Source organism: Sinohyriopsis cumingii, chromosome 9, assembly GCF_028554795.1.
Source record: "Sinohyriopsis cumingii isolate HCF-2022 chromosome 9, ASM2855479v2, whole genome shotgun sequence".
Lineage (NCBI taxonomy): Eukaryota > Metazoa > Mollusca > Bivalvia > Unionida > Unionidae > Sinohyriopsis > Sinohyriopsis cumingii.
The window spans coordinates 50,134,761-50,154,651 of NC_142969.1; the positions used below are offsets into that span (position 1 = coordinate 50,134,761).

Sequence of the window (19,891 nt, forward strand, 5' to 3'; positions counted from 1 at the left end):
AATGCTTGTTCAAGGGTCCAATGTACCAATCAAATTAAGTTTAACAACTATTCATGCCAAGCCAAAGTACTCTGATGTGTAAACAGCTGCATAACTGAGGAAAAAAAGACAAATGTCATGACAAGCACTACTAAACCTCTACGGCAGCTCAATGAACTCTTTAAGGAATAACAGTTAAATAAAAACTGGATACTGCCCTGAGTAATTTTTTTTTACACGCACGACTTCAAAATAATTTGCAGGGGTTCTTGCACATCAATGCTCTCCAAGTGCATGAATTTGTAAACTTTTGTGATCTGTGCACTTGCATGCCCTAGCTTCCTGGCCTCATTCTACCCATCACACATAAATGATTAATGCAATTTTCATGAAATCCTAATCAAATGAACACAAAAGGAACAAGAAAGCATACCTATTTTACATAACAAACTATTAATAAATGTCAATGTATTTAAGGGAAATTATGGTTTCACTTTCTGTTTCCATGTAATATTTGCATTGGGAAATTACAATAAAAGGCAGCATTTATAATTGTTATATGCAGTTAATACAAGTTATTAAAAACCAGAAAGGATGACTAATTTTTCAATACTATGCAAGGATGACTAATCTTTCAATACTATGCAATTACTAATCTTTCAATACTATGTAAGGATGACTAATATTTCAACACTATGTAAGGATGACTAAGCTTCCAATACTATATAAGAATGAATAAGCTTTCAATACTATGCAAGGATGACTAAGCTTTCAATACTATGAAAGGATGACTAATCTTTCAATACTATGCAATAATGACTAAGCTTTCAATACTATGAAAGGATGACTAAGCTTTCAATACTGTGTAAGGATGACTTCCCTTTCAATAATATGCAAGAATGACTAATCTTTCAATACTAAGCAATGACTAAATTTACTATACTATGCAAGGATGACTAATATTTTAATACTATATAAGGATGACTAATCTTTGAATACTAAACAAGGATACTAATGTTTCAATACTAATGTGATGTTATGTCATCCACTTTTCAAGATAATGTTTAGTAGTATAAAGCAAAATTTTAGTCAACATTACCTCGTCACATACATAACTCCACCAGAAGAAATACTTTTTACTCATGCAATCTGGTGCTATGTTAAGGCAGGATGACACAACGATGAAACAAGCATACAAATCTACATATTTAACTTTTAAACAGTTAAACTTACCAGTAAACTTCTCAGAAAACCTTGCTGGTAAAGGAGTAGGTTTAGCAATGGCTGCTTTACCAAGTGTAGGTAAGCTACGAATGTCTGGCACTTTGTCGTGATAAATAAAATCATTATCTTTTTGTGCTGCCTGCAGCTCCTTTTGAATCTTCCCATGTTCATTTTTGAAGCTAAAATATGCTCCACCTCTTTGTACAGCTGCTGCCATTAGCTCATTAGCATGCTGAAAAAATTTGTGAATTGTCTTTTATACATGCTTATTTAATGATAACCATAATATATTTTTAGATTTGACGATGTTATGTTGTTGTTGTAGGGTTTAATGCCATTATTCAGCACAAGATAGGCTATACATGGTGGCCAGTACAAATGGCAGAGGAAGAACCCAGGAAAGAACCACTGACCCATGAGAACCCAAAACTTGAACCCACGCTGACAGAGGTGAGATGGCAGTGACCCTTTAACAGACAGCGCTTTAAACCACTCAGGGCCCCTGCTGATGTTATACTGTTCCAGATTAAGTTTTATCAACAACCATAGTTTGTATAAATATCCTCCCATACATTTTAAGAAGCATTTTTTTCTTATGAAAACTGGATTCTCACCACACTTTAAAGATGCATTTTTTCTTATGAAATGTGGAATTTCACCATATTTTAAAAAGCATTTTTTCTTATGAAAACTGGAATTTCACCATATTCTATTTCTTTATCACTGTATAAATAAGTAAAAAAAATAGAAGAAATTGGTGTGACACCACAGCAAAGAAATGCTACACCAGCTGATAAACTAACCATCACATGTCATTTAATCCACCCAATTTTATCTGATTTTATTTATTTACACATTTTTTTGGGAAAATATGCAAATAACAAGAAAACTGAATGCAAGAAGTTTTAATAATTTGAATTCCTCCAGAAAAATTTAGAGCATTTGAAGCAAAATTTAAACAGTTTTAACAAATTTAAGGAGTTTTCAAGGGTACTAAAATTGGTTTCAAAATTCATCACATTTTCAAAGCAACACTTAAATTCTAGAATATTACATAGTATGACCTAGTCTAGCATAATTTATATATGATGGGTCTCAATTTTCAAGGTTTTGTAAAAATCTATATCTTCATGAGTACTTAAATTCATGGTTTTGCTGGTGTGTGTGATTAGGATTTTTAACGTAGCTTTTAACAATTTTTCAGTCATAACGCTACGATGTCTGCAGTGTGGCAGTTTACAGTGATGTCTAGCACTGGGGTATCGTGCTGCAGACACGTAGCATGATGTCCCATCCAATCACATTATCCTGACACCAGGCAAACCAGTCCTAATACTAACCTCTTAATGATGAGCGCCAAGCAAGGCAGCTGTTAGCACCATTTTTGTATGTCTTTGGTATGACTCGGCCGGGGTTCGAACCCATGACCTCCTGCTTCCGAGGCGGACGCTCTAACCACTAGGCCACTGGAGCGGTGTGGTTTTGCCTGTCAAAGTTTGCATATTTGTAGGTATTTAATTTTGAGGATCAACCTCTAAAAATACCTCAAATAAGGAATACAAAATAACAAAGCCACGACAACAATACCGGGCATTTACTTTAATGGTTCAAATGATATGTACATTCATAAATGAAACACCTGTCAAAATCAATCACTTATACTCAACACCAAATGGAGCAGACAGAGCCAGTAACACCAAACTAATCAGCTATTAAAGTACACATGCATGAGCTCTTCCTAAATGATCATTACATTTACAAATGGATTAGAACATGAAATTCATTACACAAGCAGAACATATTTAATTTGTTAATGGTTAATATGTTCGTTAAATAATCTCAAAATTATTTCATTGCGATGATTTAACTTTTTTGATTTGACAAATTGAAGATAACCATTATTTTTGTTTAAACCTTAACCACACTAACAAAGTCAAAGATATCTAAAGTACATTTGCTATTTAAAATGACTTTATTAGAATACGTTGACATAAAACTGTAATAGTAAATATTGGACTACTACTTATACGAGCTATCATCACCAAACTTTCTGTAGGGACCAAACAAAGGCCCTTTTAATATTTTTTTTAAAAAGTGCATTTAATGAATGAATAAATGAAGGAACAAATATTTACGAAAGTAAACTAAAAAATGTACTTCATACCTTAAGTCTGGAAATTTGTTCTCCGTAGCTTTTGCTTTGCTGGGAAACACAACTCTGATGAAATTCAGCAATCCCATGAAAGGCTGCTTGCTTCATCACAACTGTTGGTAGCCATTCCTATACACAAAATATGAAGAGAAAACTTTCTTATTTTCTATGTTCATTGATTAGTTTAATAATTATAATCAGTCTTGGAACTTAATTTTTAAATAAGGAAGCTTGAATTCATGACCATCAGTCTTATAGCAATCTCTGAATGCTATATTCCATTTGGCCATTGGTAGTTTTTTCCTAGTACACACTGCAAATTCTACATATTATTTAAGTGGCAACAGAGTCATTGGTTTTACTTAAAAACAATTCTGGAAAAGTGACAATAACAAAAGTTTCAAGATGGTCACAATGGTCACCATATTGGATATCAAATACTCTAGACATCATAAGAAGTCTCCTGCTGAAAACAAAATGCTGAACATTAAGCAACAGCAGATTGGGTCACTGAAGGTTACGGTTGGACTCAACCTGTAAGCCAGCATATACAATTCAGCAATTTTAAACAACGGTAACTGTTGATAGATCAGGAACATTTTCAGTTATAATACAAAAACTACAAGAAATGTTAAATCCATTGCTGATGTCATAAGCAGAATAATGATATCATCAGTATCAATGAGTGCACACATTAGATAGGTGAATCCCAAATGACATGCTCACAAGGACAATCTGTACCATGTACATGTATGCATGAAAAACAAAATATCCCAACCTTTGGCCAGAGATCCCTAAGAGTCTGTAGCTGCATCAGTTTCATGGCATCCGCATACAGTTCTGAACACTGGAATGCCACTTTTGCCAAAACAGCATCCTTCATCTTGTCTGTAAAACAAAACCAAAACTACTTCCATGGTATATCATTAAATCTATGTTCTTATTAAATGTTATTCATCGGCTGTCATGATACCCCAACCTGGACTTGTAATCCAAAATCCATTATATAAATGTTACGCCCTCATGCCATGACTACATGTTTAAATTTGGTAAATTATTTAAATTTTGTTTGATTATTTGGACTTTTATCTCCTCTAATGAACCTTAGTGATGGGGAGTCCAAACACAATACAGCTCTTGCACAATTGCTATTAAATAGAACAAAGTTTGGTGAATTTCTACATGCAGTTTAGGAGAAGATACAGTTACAGAAAGAAGTGTCTCAATATTGTTAGCTATAGCATGGAGATAACATATTTTGTTCATAATAAACTTCTTATTTTGCTTAGTTAAAACACACTCATCCCTTCATATATTAATGATGGGACACACATACAGACTTTCCCCTGATACCTAACAAGCAATGGGGTTCATAATCACTGACTGTGTATGCATGTGGCAGGGGTGGTGTGGGTGGGTGTGGAGTGGGGCAGTGCTAAAAACTTTAAATGATACATTAGAATTATAATCTAATCTCCTCTGCCCAACACAAATATTTGTAAAATGGATTTTTACTGTTAGATCTTAAATCAAAAATAAAGTTAATAAACCAAAGACAAATTTTTAACATAAAAAAGAAGAGGTGCAGTATTCATGACCTTGTGCATCAGTAAAGGTTAAGTTCTCCATATCAAGCCATGTGTATCTATGAGTAAACACAATGAACTAAAGCTTCACCGCTAGAACCAGAAGAGCCAAATGCATCAATATGATTGTATCACTAGTTATTTCCTCAAGACAGTAGTTTTAAATGTCATTCCGTGTTTGACTGTATCAAATGGTAATGACTATACCATACTTTCATACCAATATCTACACAAATCCGAGATACATGTCAAATACGAATATTTGGCATTTGACATGTATGTCAAAATTTTGTCATCTTTTTGGGATGGTTCCATGCATATCACTGTCATTAATATTTAGTTTCAGATATGTATTTTAGACACACAGACAGACAGTGTTAGACGCTTGCACAATTCTTAGATGTTTAGGTAAATGAGTATGCACAAAAAATAAATTCAGACAAAAGATATGGTTTGGTCAGGTGTTTTACTCTACAGCAATACATTTGAGCTTGTTAGTGTTTCCCACAGGCCATTATTTTTTTTCTGTGCCAGGACATTCTGACATCCCAAAAGACCCTTTCCCCCCATGTTCGATTGCAAAATGTCCCTTTTCAAGTACAGGTAATGAAAATGATCACCTATATGCTTGACTTACTTTTTGTAATCCTAAGAAGCAGTTTATGTATTCCGAAAGCCTAGATTATTCACGGTGTACACAGAGTAACTCTTTACCTCATAGAGTGTATGGCTTTTAAGCCCTTTGATATACATGTAGCAAAGTTACCCAGTGCAGTGTGCTATAAATAGAACACCTGTTACCTAATCAGCTCCATACACATAGGCCTGCCTGTTAACTGTTATGCAGTGTAGTATATGTTACGTTTAATAAATTTTCAACCATTTTACATTTTTTGGTACACATATATTATGTACAGAAAGATTTATGAGTAAAATCTGATCGTTAAAGCTGTATAACTATAACGGAGGAATTTTTTTATGTGCTTTAAAATCTTGAGAGAACTTGTTCACCATCAAGTCAGTGAAGCTGTGTGACCAACATTAACTGCCATTTCTCATACTCAAGTTCTTTATCTTTATCTAAATCAGCTAAATTTGATAATTTATAAAAACTAATTGCTGCCTACATCAATATCAGAGCCCTTACCTAAGTTAATGAAGCTTTCATAGTTGTGATTCTAATTGTGCAAATCAAAAATCTATGGCCTTATGACCTTGTTACTTTAAATTGCAGATGCTGACCTGATCTTAAACAGCGACTATGTGAACTGACATGATGGTTAATGAATGTAGGATCTAACGGGGTTTTCCCCAAAGGTGGTGCTACAAAAACCTACTAAAAATGACTCATGTTTACAGCAGATGTTGAAACAAGCTTCCATGAGAATGGTGTAAAGGTGTCAAAAGGCACTTCCATGAGAATGGAGTAGAGGTGTCCAAATGTAAAGGGTTAACATCACATGGTGATGCATAAAGGTCTTTGCTTTTTAGAACTGAACTGCTTGGGGCAGCTTATAGGTTCGATTAAAGGGATTATCTTTTCCATCTTGAATTATATGCAGCCAGTGGTTGCATGTCAACAATACTGCACTCATGCAGTAAGCTACAACAATGAATATTGGACTGCACTACACTGGATCTGACCCTATGAGAAAGACTGCATTGTTCTCACAAACTTCTCATGGGCTTCAATTGCCGTCAGTTACCACCCTTTTAGATTCTTAAGGAATTTTTAAATTTTTTTATTTGTTATAGGGTTTAACGTCATTTTTCAGCACATGATAGGCTATACATGGCGGTCAGTATTAATGGTGGAGGAAGAACCCGGGAAAACCCCGGAAAGAACCACCGACCCACGAGAAGCTACTGGCAAGCTTTCTCACATACCCACATTGGCTGAATCCAAGACTAGAACCCACACAGACAGAGGTGAGATGGCAGTGATCCATAACGGAGAGCGCTTTGGACCACTTGGGGCCCCTCTTAAGGAATGCTAACAGTACAGAGGCAATTGGACGTAAAAAGCCTTGCTCATGGAAATGCAATGGCTGCTGTCATGGGCTGATCCAATAACAGAATTTAGAACCCCAAACCCTTCAGTCATAAGTCCAGCACACTTACCAATGAATCAACATGATTCCTCCCATGGCAGGAATTAAGTAGTTCACACATAACTATCCTTATGTTATTTATATGACCATAAACCAGTCTTTGAAATAAGATCAATGAATGTAATAAGGGTGAAAAAGGTGAAGTCAGGTGGGGAGGGAGTCATAATGAATATGGGAAACGACTCTTATCATTACAAATTAACCAAAGGAAAAAAAATCTTACAAACTTATGACAAATGATAAAACTACCTGCAGATGCTTTCCTGAAGAAGGATTCCTGCGCCTGGGCCAGCACTAAGGCACTAAGTGCATTCAGGGTATCAGGTGCAAGGTCAGGGGTTGGATCCTGCTGGACATGGGAGAGTACAACATCCTTTAGGTAACCATATATCCCACTGGCTTGCTGCAAAACAATGACAGAACTCATAAAAAGTGTAAGATTTATCTCTGAATAATCAGAGTATATGAGAATGTGTGAATTGGATTTTTAACATAGCTTTAACAATGTTTCAGTCATACTGCTACAATGTCTACAATGGGGCAGTTAATAGTGATCTCCAACACTGGGGCATCATGCCCCACCCAGTCACATTATCCTGACACCAGGCTGACCAGTCCTAGCACTAAACCTCTTAAAGCTGAGTGCCAAGTGAGGCAGCTGCTAGTACCATTTTTGTAAGTCTTTGGTATGACTCAGCCAGGGTTCAAACCCACAGCCTCCAGCATCCAAGGTTGATACTCTAACCACTTAGGCTACCAAAGCAGTCTTCAGAGTACATGATACGGTATGTCTTCAAATAAGACAAAAAGAGAATGGACAGACTGTATGAGAAGACAGCACACAAAAGAGTTCAGGAAACATGTAGATAGTAGTCTTACAGAGTAATTTCTCAAGGATTTTCACATGGAGATAAACTCTGGCATTTTCATAAGGAAGTGGGTACAGTTTAGGAACTCACTTTATCGCTTTTTATGAGAACCATATTTATCACTGCTCTGCTGCAAAATTCAGAAAGCACTTGATCATGGCAGTTGATTTAGAAGTCAAGCACCTATGTGATGTGATTGAGATTTGTTAATAATGAATATTACAAGTTCTGTTAAGTACATTGCAAAATGTCTTTGCAAGATTTCCATGTGCTTGCTCATTTTTAAGTGGATGTTCTATTAATTGGGCATATTGGAAGAAACACTGTACAAGTGTTGCTGTTTACTTTAGACTCAATAAGGTCATACAATGCTGCACTTATGATCTAAGGCAGGGACAAAATGTCCTCCACCACACTTCCAAATTTGTGGGAAATACAACATTTTGAAGAAAAAAGGAAAATAGAAGTTCACAATGCACTAGTATGATCAAAGCTTCCTCTGACCTTTCCCATTCCATTTTAGGTATTGTTACATAGATCTTAAAATCAAAGGAAACTCCCAGCACTAAAAAAAGAAACATCTTATTTGCTTTGCTGCCTTAACTTTGTCATTGATACTTAAATTTTACTGCGGTAAAGGTTTTATACTCAAATAACTCATGAAAACATTAACATGCATAGCTGCCAACCCTAATGGCTTGCAATTAGTGAAAATTGGGATAAAAATTAGTGAATTTTGACAAGAATTCGTGAAGCAGTCTTTGAGTCCGGGAATATTTTTTGGAACAAATGTTTAGCATGGTCTCCAGCTCATGAAGGTATATTGTGTTCAACAAGAAAACTCAAACGATGCTTCAGCGTTGGTAGCTTGCAGGTCTTTCATCGACGGCTTAAAATATTCCAGAGCTGAAATCTGCTGAGAGTACTTAATTTTCCCAACCTCTATGTGGTTTTTTCTACCAACATACTTTCTCACATTATCCCTGCCACCATGCCCAATTGCGAAAATTTGTGGCACACTGTGTGAAAAAAGCATGATGCATATCAGTATTGGATGGCTGAATGCATGGCCAATTTACGGTATATTCCAAACTAGACTTCACCTTTTGTGCAACACACTTCTTTTTCCTTGTTGGTGAAGACATTTTCAAGATAAGATGCCAAATGGTAATTCAAATCAGTGTTTGCTGTGCATGCACGGAACAAAATTCCGGTTAAGCCCCAGTTTCTCTCAAAAGCATTGGTAAAACTGCGCTTATACATATACGACTAGTGCTTAGTGGGAAATCGATTATTTTATTAAAGATTAAAAAAAATTGAGAATTGGAGAATTCATGATTTTTTTGCATGTGGCATGAACCTGTGAATCGCTGAAAAAGAAGTGAAATTCACGCCAAAATCGTGAGGGTTGGCTGCTATGAACATGTTTGAATATCTGGTTAATATGAAATGAGCTGCACCAAGAACTTTTCAATTCCAGATCTTGCTCACATTCAGACTCATTATCTAGCAGCATTTATTATACTGAATATTCATGGTTTCTAAAATCCTTCTCTTTTCAAATTATTATATCTTTCATCAAATGGCAAATTGTGCAAATAAGTATATGCATAAAATAAGTCTCTTTCAGTTTTAATTCAATTTCAAAACAGATTAAATTTTCCCTGCCAGCTGTCTTTCTTTAAACTTGTGAATAAATTACACTCGAGTCCATCACATAATTTGAATTGCAATGTAGTCAATGTCCACAAACCATTAATGCCAGATATATTCATTTGAAACAGATATTAATAGCCAACTTATAGTTTTTAACACCTTTAGTGACTCTGGCCCTTGTTAGAGCCAACACTGCCATGGAAGAACATCCATTAAAGAAAAGTTGTAAGCATATTTTTAATTTTTGTGTTAGAAGAATGTGTGCCCAAGGGCATGGGAGAGTCAAGATTTGGGGGTAAATTGCAATCCAGCACTCAAGGTGCAACACAGAATCATACTAATCATTCCAAATTGTGATCATAATACAAGTGCTACAACTGTACAGTCCAATCAAAGATCAGTGACTTAAGGAAATACTAATCAATCTAAATCACAGTATAACTACAATTGTACAGTCCAATCAAAGATTAGTGATTTAAGGAAATACTAATCAATCTAAATCAAAGTACAACTAAAACTGTCCAGTCCAATCAAAGATTAGTTATTTAAGGAAATACTAATCAATCTAAATCACAGTACAACTAAAACTGTCCAGTCCAATCAAAGATTAGTGATTTAAGGAAATACTAATCAATCTAAATCACAGTACAACTAAAATTGTACAGTCCAATCAAGGATTAGTGATTTAAGGAAATACTAATCAATCTAAATCACAGTACAACTAAAATTGTACAGTCCAATCAAAGAGTAGTGATTTAAGGAAATACTAATCAATCTAAATCACAGTACAACTAAAATTGTACAGTCCAATCAAAGATTAGTTATTTAAGGAAATACTAATCAATCTAAATCACAGTACAACTAAAATTGTACTGTCCAATCTAAGATTAGTGATTTAAGGAAATACTAATTAATCTAAATCACAGTACAACTAAAATTGTACAGTCCAATCAAAGATTAGTGATTTAAGGAAATACTAACCAATCCAAATCACAGAACTACTACAACTGTTTAGTCCAATCTAGGATTTAAGGAAATAAATCCAAATCACAGTACCACAACAGCTGTACAGTACAATCTAAGATCAGTCGTTTAAGGAAATGCTAATAATTCCAAATCATATTACTACTACAACTGTACAGTCTAATCAAAAGGCCAATGATTCGTCATTCTAAATCATAGTACCACTAAAACTAATATAGTCTTACATGATTCCAGCAGATGCCAATATTAAAAAACAAAACCCATCAAAAGCAGATGTCACATATGTGACATTCTAATGCCTCATCTGGTTTTGATTACAAAATCAAACTTGGTGCCAATTCTTCCTTGTTTGGATGTACTGTCCTGGAAGACCAATGAAGTCCTTTGTAGGACATATCACATTCTGATACCTGTAGATATTTAGCAGAGGCTTTGAGTCCCTCATCACTGTCATGATTCTGGACTTCAGCAATCTGAGTTCCCTGAGCTGCAATGTTGAACAGCACACACACCTTCTCATAGCTCCCAGAGGCAATAACTGAAAAGTAAGATATTTGGATGCTGATATCTGGTATGCCATACAGCAAAAGGTTCAATCTTTTAGACTTCAACTTCTGTCTATAAGTAAACACCAAATGTGGTAAACTTATAGTCGGGGTGAAATGATTCATGACACAATAATACAAGCGGAGAATCAATAAAAAATCATACTTATGGCAAAAAAGTTGTCAAATCATCTTCATTTTTCGAGAATACTTCTAGCAATTTGCCTCTTGATTCTTTAAATTTGGATGTGTCAAACTTTAAGTTGTGCATTGCATCCAAACAGTATACATATCAAATGTGTCTAATTTCACCCCTAGTATATAACATGTACTCATCTATGAACCCTCATGGCCCAGGTCTGCAGCTATGTGACTGCAGACCAATGTTTCATTTTTACTTTTGACTTTAAACATACAGGGTCAGGGTCCCGGATGACTGAGTGGTCTAAAACGATTGCCTTTACTGACCAATGCCATCTCATCTCTGTCCACATGGGTTCAAGTCTCACTTCAGCCAATGTGGGCATGTGTGAAAGCTTGCCAGTAGCTTCCCATGGGTTGCTGGTTCATGGGCATTTCCTCTACCAATTAATCTGACCACCATGTATAGCCTTTCATGTGCTGAAAAATGGCATTCAACCCACAACAACAACAAACAGGGAAAATCCTAAGTCCTGGTTTGAACCGTGCCATGACTTGGTATGTCTATGGACAAGAGAACTCTACTCCAACTGTCTTGGCATGACACAACCCAAATGTTTTGATTTGCCATTAAACATAATAAATCAATCAATTAATCTGACATTTCATCCCAATATGTGATGGCAGATTTTAGTCTTGGCCATGCACAGGTGGGTTCACATGTACAGAGTTAAAATGGTTACTTACCAATGCAGAATGTTAAACTGAATGAAGGAGACAAAGTAGAACTTGTACAAATGATGTAGGATAAGTGGATTATTTTTTCAGTGATGTGTTTCTAAATCCAGCAACTTCAAACAGACCATGCACAAGGCCAACTCAATGCATAAAAGGGGCCCCGAGTGGCCGAGTGGTCTAAAGCGCTGTCCGTTACGGACCACTGCCATCTCACCTCTGTCTGCATGGGTTCGAGTCTCGAATTCAGCCAATGTGGGTATGTGAGAAAGCTTGCCAGTAGCTTCTCGTGGGTTGGTGGTTCTTTCCGGGGTTTTCCCGGGTTCTTCCTCCACCATTAATACTGGCCGCCATATATGGCCTATCGTGTGCTGAAAAATGGCGTTAAACCCTACAACAACAACAATGCATAAAATGTTAATGCATTTTAAAAACAGATGGCTACAATGATACAATTTGCAAAAGTGTTTTAATTTGCTGCTAGCAGCTGAGCTAATGATAACACCAGTTACATGAATTATTATGAATCACAATTCGTTTTACTTACCCAATGTTCTTTTGCCAGAAAAAAAAGATTCCTTATCAAAAGCATCTCTCCATTTGAAATTAACACGTATCTGAAAGAAAAATACCAATAAAACACAGCACTTTTACTCAATGTGGATACTAATTATTCCGGTTACAAAATCAAGTTTGACATATACTAATTTGTGTGAAAATCTGAACTGTTACATAAGATACAACTAGTTATTGCATTTATTATTCCATGAACTTTAAACAACTGTTGACTTGTGCTATGAAATGTCCCAAATATTATGGTTAACATAAGTGCAGCAGATTTGGAAATGTGGACAAATTTTAGTGGCCACTTATAAACTTGTGCATTAAGCACACTAGAAATTCATCAATAAATACAACCTCACATTAATGTAGACACTTTACCCAGTTATTCTGATATTCAACTGCATTATGGTCTATTCTGCATCAAGTCTGAGAATGAGCCACCATACAAGCTAAATATACTGTCCTTAAGTAGAATGTTTAAAACTTTTTTTTTTTTTTTACAAAATGCCTGGAAAGAAAGACAAACAAACAAGCATGCATCATGGCCACTATAATTTTCCATCTGGAACATCCACACAGGTTTTACAAAAGTATTCAAGAATAAATTAATGTAAAATTGATTACATCCAAAAACTAAATATCTGAAACACACACGGGCATACCAAAACGATCTGTGCAATTATTTTTAGTTTGCATCTGCCTATCCTTACCTGGTTCTCTGCTATAGGCAGTTTATTTTCAATGGCTACAAGCTGGTCATAGTACCTGAATTAAAAAAAGAAAAAACTGAAATGATGAGCTACAACATCATATAGTATTCATAACCTTCCTTAATCATTTCTGGAAAACTCTGCAAGTTAAAAATATGATGAAGCATCTGTCCAAATCGCCCTCCTTCCATTTGAAAAAAATGGAGGTGGATGGGGTAGGTTGGTGGATGAATATAGGAAGGGTTTAAATGGAGAAGCAATGGAAGGGTTTGAAAGTATGATGCACAATTCACTCATTCATCACAAGTTTGTCAGAAATAAGTGTATATCTCACAACCATGTGTCTTGTAATTAACCGTGTTCTACAAAGAACTTTATAAACTTTTTGTCAGAAGTTATATCTTCACTACTTTCCAACTAATCTTTTACTATTACCTCCACTAACACGAAGTCTGTGTGGAGGAAGTCTTTGTATGAAAACAAGACTGTGGGCCAGACAAATTCTAGCATGATTAACTTAGGTTTATGAGTAATAAATGGGGAATAGATTGCTTGGTTCACTGTAACTAGTGCTCACATGGCTTTAACATACACATTATTAAAAAAAAAACAGCCAGAACCAGTCTAGTAAGTACTGGAACTGTTCCAACAATTGTTACAGCCCGTGCATTGATGCAGGGTCATGTAATGCGACTGAGTGTACCATATAAAAGCAACATGTTAACTGATTACTTTATTGTTGTCATCTGGAAAGTTTAGGCCAAAGGGGTTCAAATGAGATCATGCTGGCTCTCGAGTCACTGATTAAAAATCAAAGGTCTCTGTCAGAATTGAGATGAAAAGGAAAGCTTGACCTAACATTGTTTCTGCAAAACCATTTGAGTACTTTTTAATCGTTTTGTAGAAGTTTTATTTCATCGTTCAAAATGTTTCAAGTTCAAGTTTAGTGGAAAATAATGTAGCTATCCCTTGTTCATGCTTAGACTAGTGTAATGAAATACATTAAATTAAATGGCACCTATGAATAACAAAAGTATAATCAGAAACTGTATATCTCTAGGCATGCTTCAGGTGCTAATGAACATAAACACTATTGATCTACTGAGTAACAATGGCACTGTTAAAGCAATTAGATAATGGATAACCTCAGGACCTGAAGGTAAACATTAATAAATTCTGGGTAAGGAAGACAATTTTAAATTTGTCCTTGGCTACCAGATGTGGGTTTTGTTTTCCCATGGATTGCAGAATTTCTGTGCTAACTTCTCAGATATCACACCAACACCCATACCATGTACCAAGATTCATTTTTGCATGTTTGACACTTACTTACTTTTAAAAATTTGCTATACTTAAAAAGTTAGTCCTTTTTCTCAAATGAAGGTAGGAATTTCCTTCTAAATTTGCAGTTCTAGGATAGACTTTATCTACGTTTGAGTATTTTATTTTCAATCAAAATGACAACGATAATGTTGGAAGCCAACAAATGATATATTCAACTAGAGCCAACATTGTCTTTTATGACATATTTACCCCCAGCCCCACCTAAACCAGGACCAAGGGGGTTACATTATACACTGTTTTGTATCCTCCTGTGTCATCCCAGGTGCAGGAGATGGCTCAAAAACTTCACTCATCTCACAGTTAGTTGCCATGCAGGCACCTATAAGATAGTTACAGATGGATGGAATGATAGACGTAGAGTATCATAATATATCCCACTAAAGCACAGAATGACATAAATCCCATTAAAGAATGGAACGACAGATCCACCATCAAAATACTGAATGACAGATCCCACCCTAAAGCATGGAATGACAGATCCCCACTAATTTTTGCAAAGCCAATTTCATTATGTGATGATATTTCCATAATGTCATATTACTAGTACCTTCAATTTTCATTATCTGAAGATTCAGTTTATTTAACAGGAACAGACCATCAAAACCTAACATGTCCTATTACATAAATTTCAAATGGTCATTCACAGCTCTCAGAAACCTCAAACTTCCCCCATAAAACAAGCATGAAATTCTCAGAGGGTGCACATTTTCTACACTCACTGCATCCCTGTCATCTGCCTCATTTTTCATGTGTCACTTGCCTTTTTATATTTGCTGTCAGCCATAGCCAAATTGCAAACTTGGGTAAACAGACAGGCAGCCAGTGTGACTAATTAACAGTTAATTCTTTTCTAATGTAATGATTTCACAGAAACTGAAATTCCACAGAATGTGTATGTATGCAACTGCAATTGTTTGGGAAACAAACAATGCCCTTTGTTGTTGCAACTGTGAGAATGTGTATATAAATCATGAAAGCAACTGAAGCTTTCTCAGATTTGGACAATACTGTCAAATCATTAACATGCAATAATAATAATACTAACTGCAATTTCAGTGTAATTTATCACATAAACACATCAGAATAAAGGGATGCTGATGTTTAAAACAAGAAATGGCCATTGAAATAAAAAAACAAGAAATGGCCGTTGAAATAAAAAACAAAAAATGGCCGTTTACATTTAAAACAAGGGTTGCATAATTAATGAAAAAAAGTTCATGGAGTACAAAATTTACTGAACTGAAATGGAATTAAACTTATTAAATAAACCAGGGATCGTCCTGGGCTTCGCCAATGTCGCAAATTGCGATTTTTTTTCCTTATTGGCGACAAAAATATCCCATCTGGCGATTTTTTTGGCGACAGACTTTTTGGTTATTTAATTTGTACATACAATCATGGATTTGGACTGGATAAATTAAAAGGGAGAATGAAAGGAAGCCACAAACTTGACTAAGCAATGCATTGGAATCAATCTGTTACACAAACGCTCCTTTGTTCGTATTGACAACCCCATCTTTAGAGTGCATTGTTACATCATAATCTGCTTATGCTGACATCTGGGCTGAGTACTGTATGCTGTGATACAGTCAATCATGCTACCGAACTATACCTACAACTGACCGACTTCTGAAGACGCGAATAGAACAGATACAATTAATTGAATGGCTAATCCTCTTGTTTTTTTTGTTTTTTTTTTTTACATATACCAATGCAATAGTTTTGCTGAACCTTAATAGAAAACTGATAACCTTTGAAGTACCGACTATTGCGTATAAATACAAAGCAAATGGAAAAAATCTCAAACACAATTATATCTGTCGCCAGTGCAGTACTTTACTCATTGATCTTTTCCTTTTGCCATCAATCCGTGTTATGACTGCAGAGACTTTAACTCTGCAACAAGAAATAGCAAAAAAAAAAAAAAACAGTTTTGCATAATTAATAATAATTATTTATTTCTCAAAATACAGGAGTGAAAGAATCCCTAAATTGGGTGTGAATTTATGCTTATATATACGGTCCAATATTGCCAGGTGTTGACTCATGTAAGTTTCATTCGTGGGAATGGAGATCTAGTTTGCTTGTCGAGAAAATTTATGCAGCATTCAGTGATCATTCTTGGGATTTAGGAAGCACTTCACTTCAAGCTTTGTGAAGCTAGCCATAAGGGGGAGAGGGGGTGGGGGCTGCCGAGAGACTACTGGTGTCACCGGTCAGCACTGTAGACTGTGAACGTGGATTCAGTAAGATGAACCTCATAAAAACTGACATCAGAAATAAACTCTGCATTTCATCTCTCGAGAATTTAATGAGAATCAGCATGTACAGATGTGAAAAATTAGACTTTGAAACTGCATTCAACAAGTTGGCAGCCCTAAAATCGCGACGAATCTTCATATATAACACTTTGTAACATTTTGTTAATGCTTATTGTAATTAGAGTATTAACTAACCCATCTTTTGTAATTTTCATTGCCTGTTACATTAATAGACTAAATTAACACTTCAAAAAATGTACACTATTTGTTCTGGCGACACTTTTTGAAAATTGGCGACAAAATATTGAGGTTGGCGATTTTTTTGGCGACAGCTTTTTAAAAGCCAGGACCATCCCTGAATAAACTAATGTTGAAATTAAAGTGTAATCTCTTCTGTGATTTCTTCAAGCTGCACCAAACTGAGAACTGTTCAAGTTGTAATATCAAAAACAATCAAATTATCACTGTAATCAAGTGCTTACATTTTCATTCATTTACTAAATAATTAAAAGTGAAGAAAAACTAGCAATATACTGATGCAAATATAAACATAATAGTCCACAAGGAAAAAACAACAACTTGTGATTGTGTCCCCACAAGTATTGGGCTGGAAATGCAGCTTTTTGGCAACTTTCAAAATCCTATGGAGAACCCTGAAAAGCATTCTGAAATCTAATCATGGTTTATTACATATCTGTAAAATAAGAGATAATGAGAGGAATTTTCTAAATAAAGGACTGAATGAGGATATGAAGGTAAATCTGAATATATTGTGCTAATTTATTACATTCAGTTAATTTTTCAGTCTAGAATACAGCACGAATCATTACAACTATTTATTGCAGAATGACCATTTCAATTAATAGCAATCGACAAATCCAAGGATCCCTAAAATGATGCAAAATTCATCAGGTTTCTAAGGTTAAATGTAAGGTCTCATAAGCTCTTTAAAAAAAAGAGTTTTCCTTTTCATATCTTCTTTTTTTTTAACAAAAAGGCAAACTTTGCCTTCTTTCACAGATTTCCATAAACCACTGGCTGGAATTTCACCAAAATATTTTACTTGTTTCTACGGAAACATGCATGCCCAATAGGTGATTACTTTTGACACTGTCCACTAGAAGGGGCTTAAAGGTAAAATATACGTTTCTTTTGTGACACTTTTTGAAACCAAACTTTATATATGCAGAATATCTAACAAGGCACAAAATTAAAATAACATCATTTTAAATCACTACAAGGGAACTGGGGACATCTTATATGGTGAGCCATTAGTCACCCTAGTTCGAATCTTGACAAACTGATGACTTTTTCGTTCACCTATGTGTAAATTTATGTGAAATACACAAATCAAGCTCATAGTACTCCTGAACTCAGAATAAAAATGAGCTTGAACAAAAATGGGCATGCCCAGATTTTTTCTGAGAAGAATTTATCATTCTTCCCCACAACTAGATCTTAAGCATCTAATTCCAATGTGTGCCAAAAAAATGGCCTGATGTAAAAGCTTGTATTTTGCAAGTATTTTAAAACAATGCATTTCTCTTTCTTCCATCCCATCCCACCATGCGCTTCAATCATTACTGTTTACGTTATTTCTCTTTCATCTTCAATGTAACCGAGACACATTATAATCCATGTTCCAGGTTTCATTACCACTTGTTGTCTGGTTTTATCTGAATACGTGACTATTCCCACCCCACCCACCCCATTCATTCAGTCCTAATACCGAAAGTTACAGGAAAATTCTCACCGCTGCAACACCTCAAGTGCCGATTCATGCTTGTCAACAGATTTTGTTATCATCAAATTTCTCAATTTATGGAATTCATTGATGGCCTGATTGTATTCATCTGGTTCCGCATTACTAAATGTAGACTGAATGAAGGTGCGAAGAGGTTTAACTAAGTCAACTTCGCTAGTTTGTTTCAGAGGAACTGCCAGGAAAGTCGCCATCTTGCAAACTGCTGGATCACATGGTCATATGTATATTTATATTATGTATGACGTCACTTTACCTATCGTGGTCATACTCTTGTGACATTAGAAAAATAACATATTACTCATTTTGTGTATCAGACGGAGCTGAACTTTTATCATTCGACTGTTTATATAATAGGACCGGCACATTACTAGTTAATGGTAATGGGCTTCCAATGATAGTTAACACACAAAGGGATGAAGACTTAGAACCATATTCATGACGCATCCATCCATCATACTTTTTCATTCGGCAGTTGTGTTGTCCATGTCTGTCTCTAAAAAAAAACAAAAAAAAAAAAAACACAACCAAACAAACAACAAATAAAATGACTATGACAGACAAAGAAAACCTTGGCAATGAAAAATGTACTCATAATGAATTGGTGGTCGCGGAAAATTCTTTTCTTTTCTCTTTGTTGTGTGTGTTAGATTTGTAATGCATGGATAAACTTTCAACACCTGTCACACCTGTTTGCAAATGCCCCCCCCCCCTCCGCTTTTACAGCAGTTTAAAGATGTATGCGTCTGCCTTGAAAAATATAGTCCAGAACTGAGCAATGCAAAGCACAGCTGCTGATATCCACATATGCTATTTGTAACGCGAGGAGCATAGTGCCGGATTTTATTTTTTAAAAATTGAACCTTTAAACTAATGTCTCACGATAAATTATGGTAGTCATTACAGTTTCTTTGCTTATGTCCCAAATGCTTGGTAACTAAAAGGAAGCGCATGACTTGAAACCTATGAATAATGAAATAGCTTTTATTCTTGCAAAAGCTATTCTGATTCCGTGAGTATTCTGTCCATCTTATGAAGAATTCTCAAGTAGGATCGTATGATAGCACTTTCTGCTCTGGTTAGCAGACATTTTTTTTCTCTCTCTCTCTCTCTCTCTCTCTCTCTCTCACACACACACACGCACACACACACACACACACACACACACACATCGTATGATAGTACTATCTGCTCTGTTTAGCATACATTTCTCTCTCTTTCTCTCTCTCTCTCTCACACATACACACGCGCGCGCGCGCACACACACA

General features: G+C 35.5%; 1 protein-coding gene across 5 annotated transcripts in view; it reads right to left on the bottom strand.

Moving 5' to 3' along the window:
- Nucleotides 1-18,840, bottom strand: part of LOC149791795 (programmed cell death 6-interacting protein-like) — a 59,107-nt gene extending 40,267 nt beyond the window's left edge. For all 5 annotated transcript variants that reach the window (XM_089970299.1, XM_089970298.1, XM_089970297.1 and 2 more), the window contains exons 1-8: nt 18,615-18,840; nt 13,257-13,311; nt 12,530-12,599; nt 10,972-11,099; nt 7,302-7,455; nt 4,134-4,243; nt 3,368-3,484; nt 1,213-1,435 (exon numbers count right to left, since the gene is read on the bottom strand). In XM_089970299.1, coding sequence (XP_089826425.1) covers nt 1,213-1,435; nt 3,368-3,484; nt 4,134-4,243; nt 7,302-7,455; nt 10,972-11,099; nt 12,530-12,599; nt 13,257-13,311; nt 18,615-18,817 — 1,060 coding nt within the window. In that variant the 5' untranslated portion in view covers nt 18,818-18,840. The remainder of the gene's footprint in view (nt 1-1,212; nt 1,436-3,367; nt 3,485-4,133; nt 4,244-7,301; nt 7,456-10,971; nt 11,100-12,529; nt 12,600-13,256; nt 13,312-18,614) is intronic.
- Nucleotides 18,841-19,891: the final 1,051 nt, after the last annotated feature.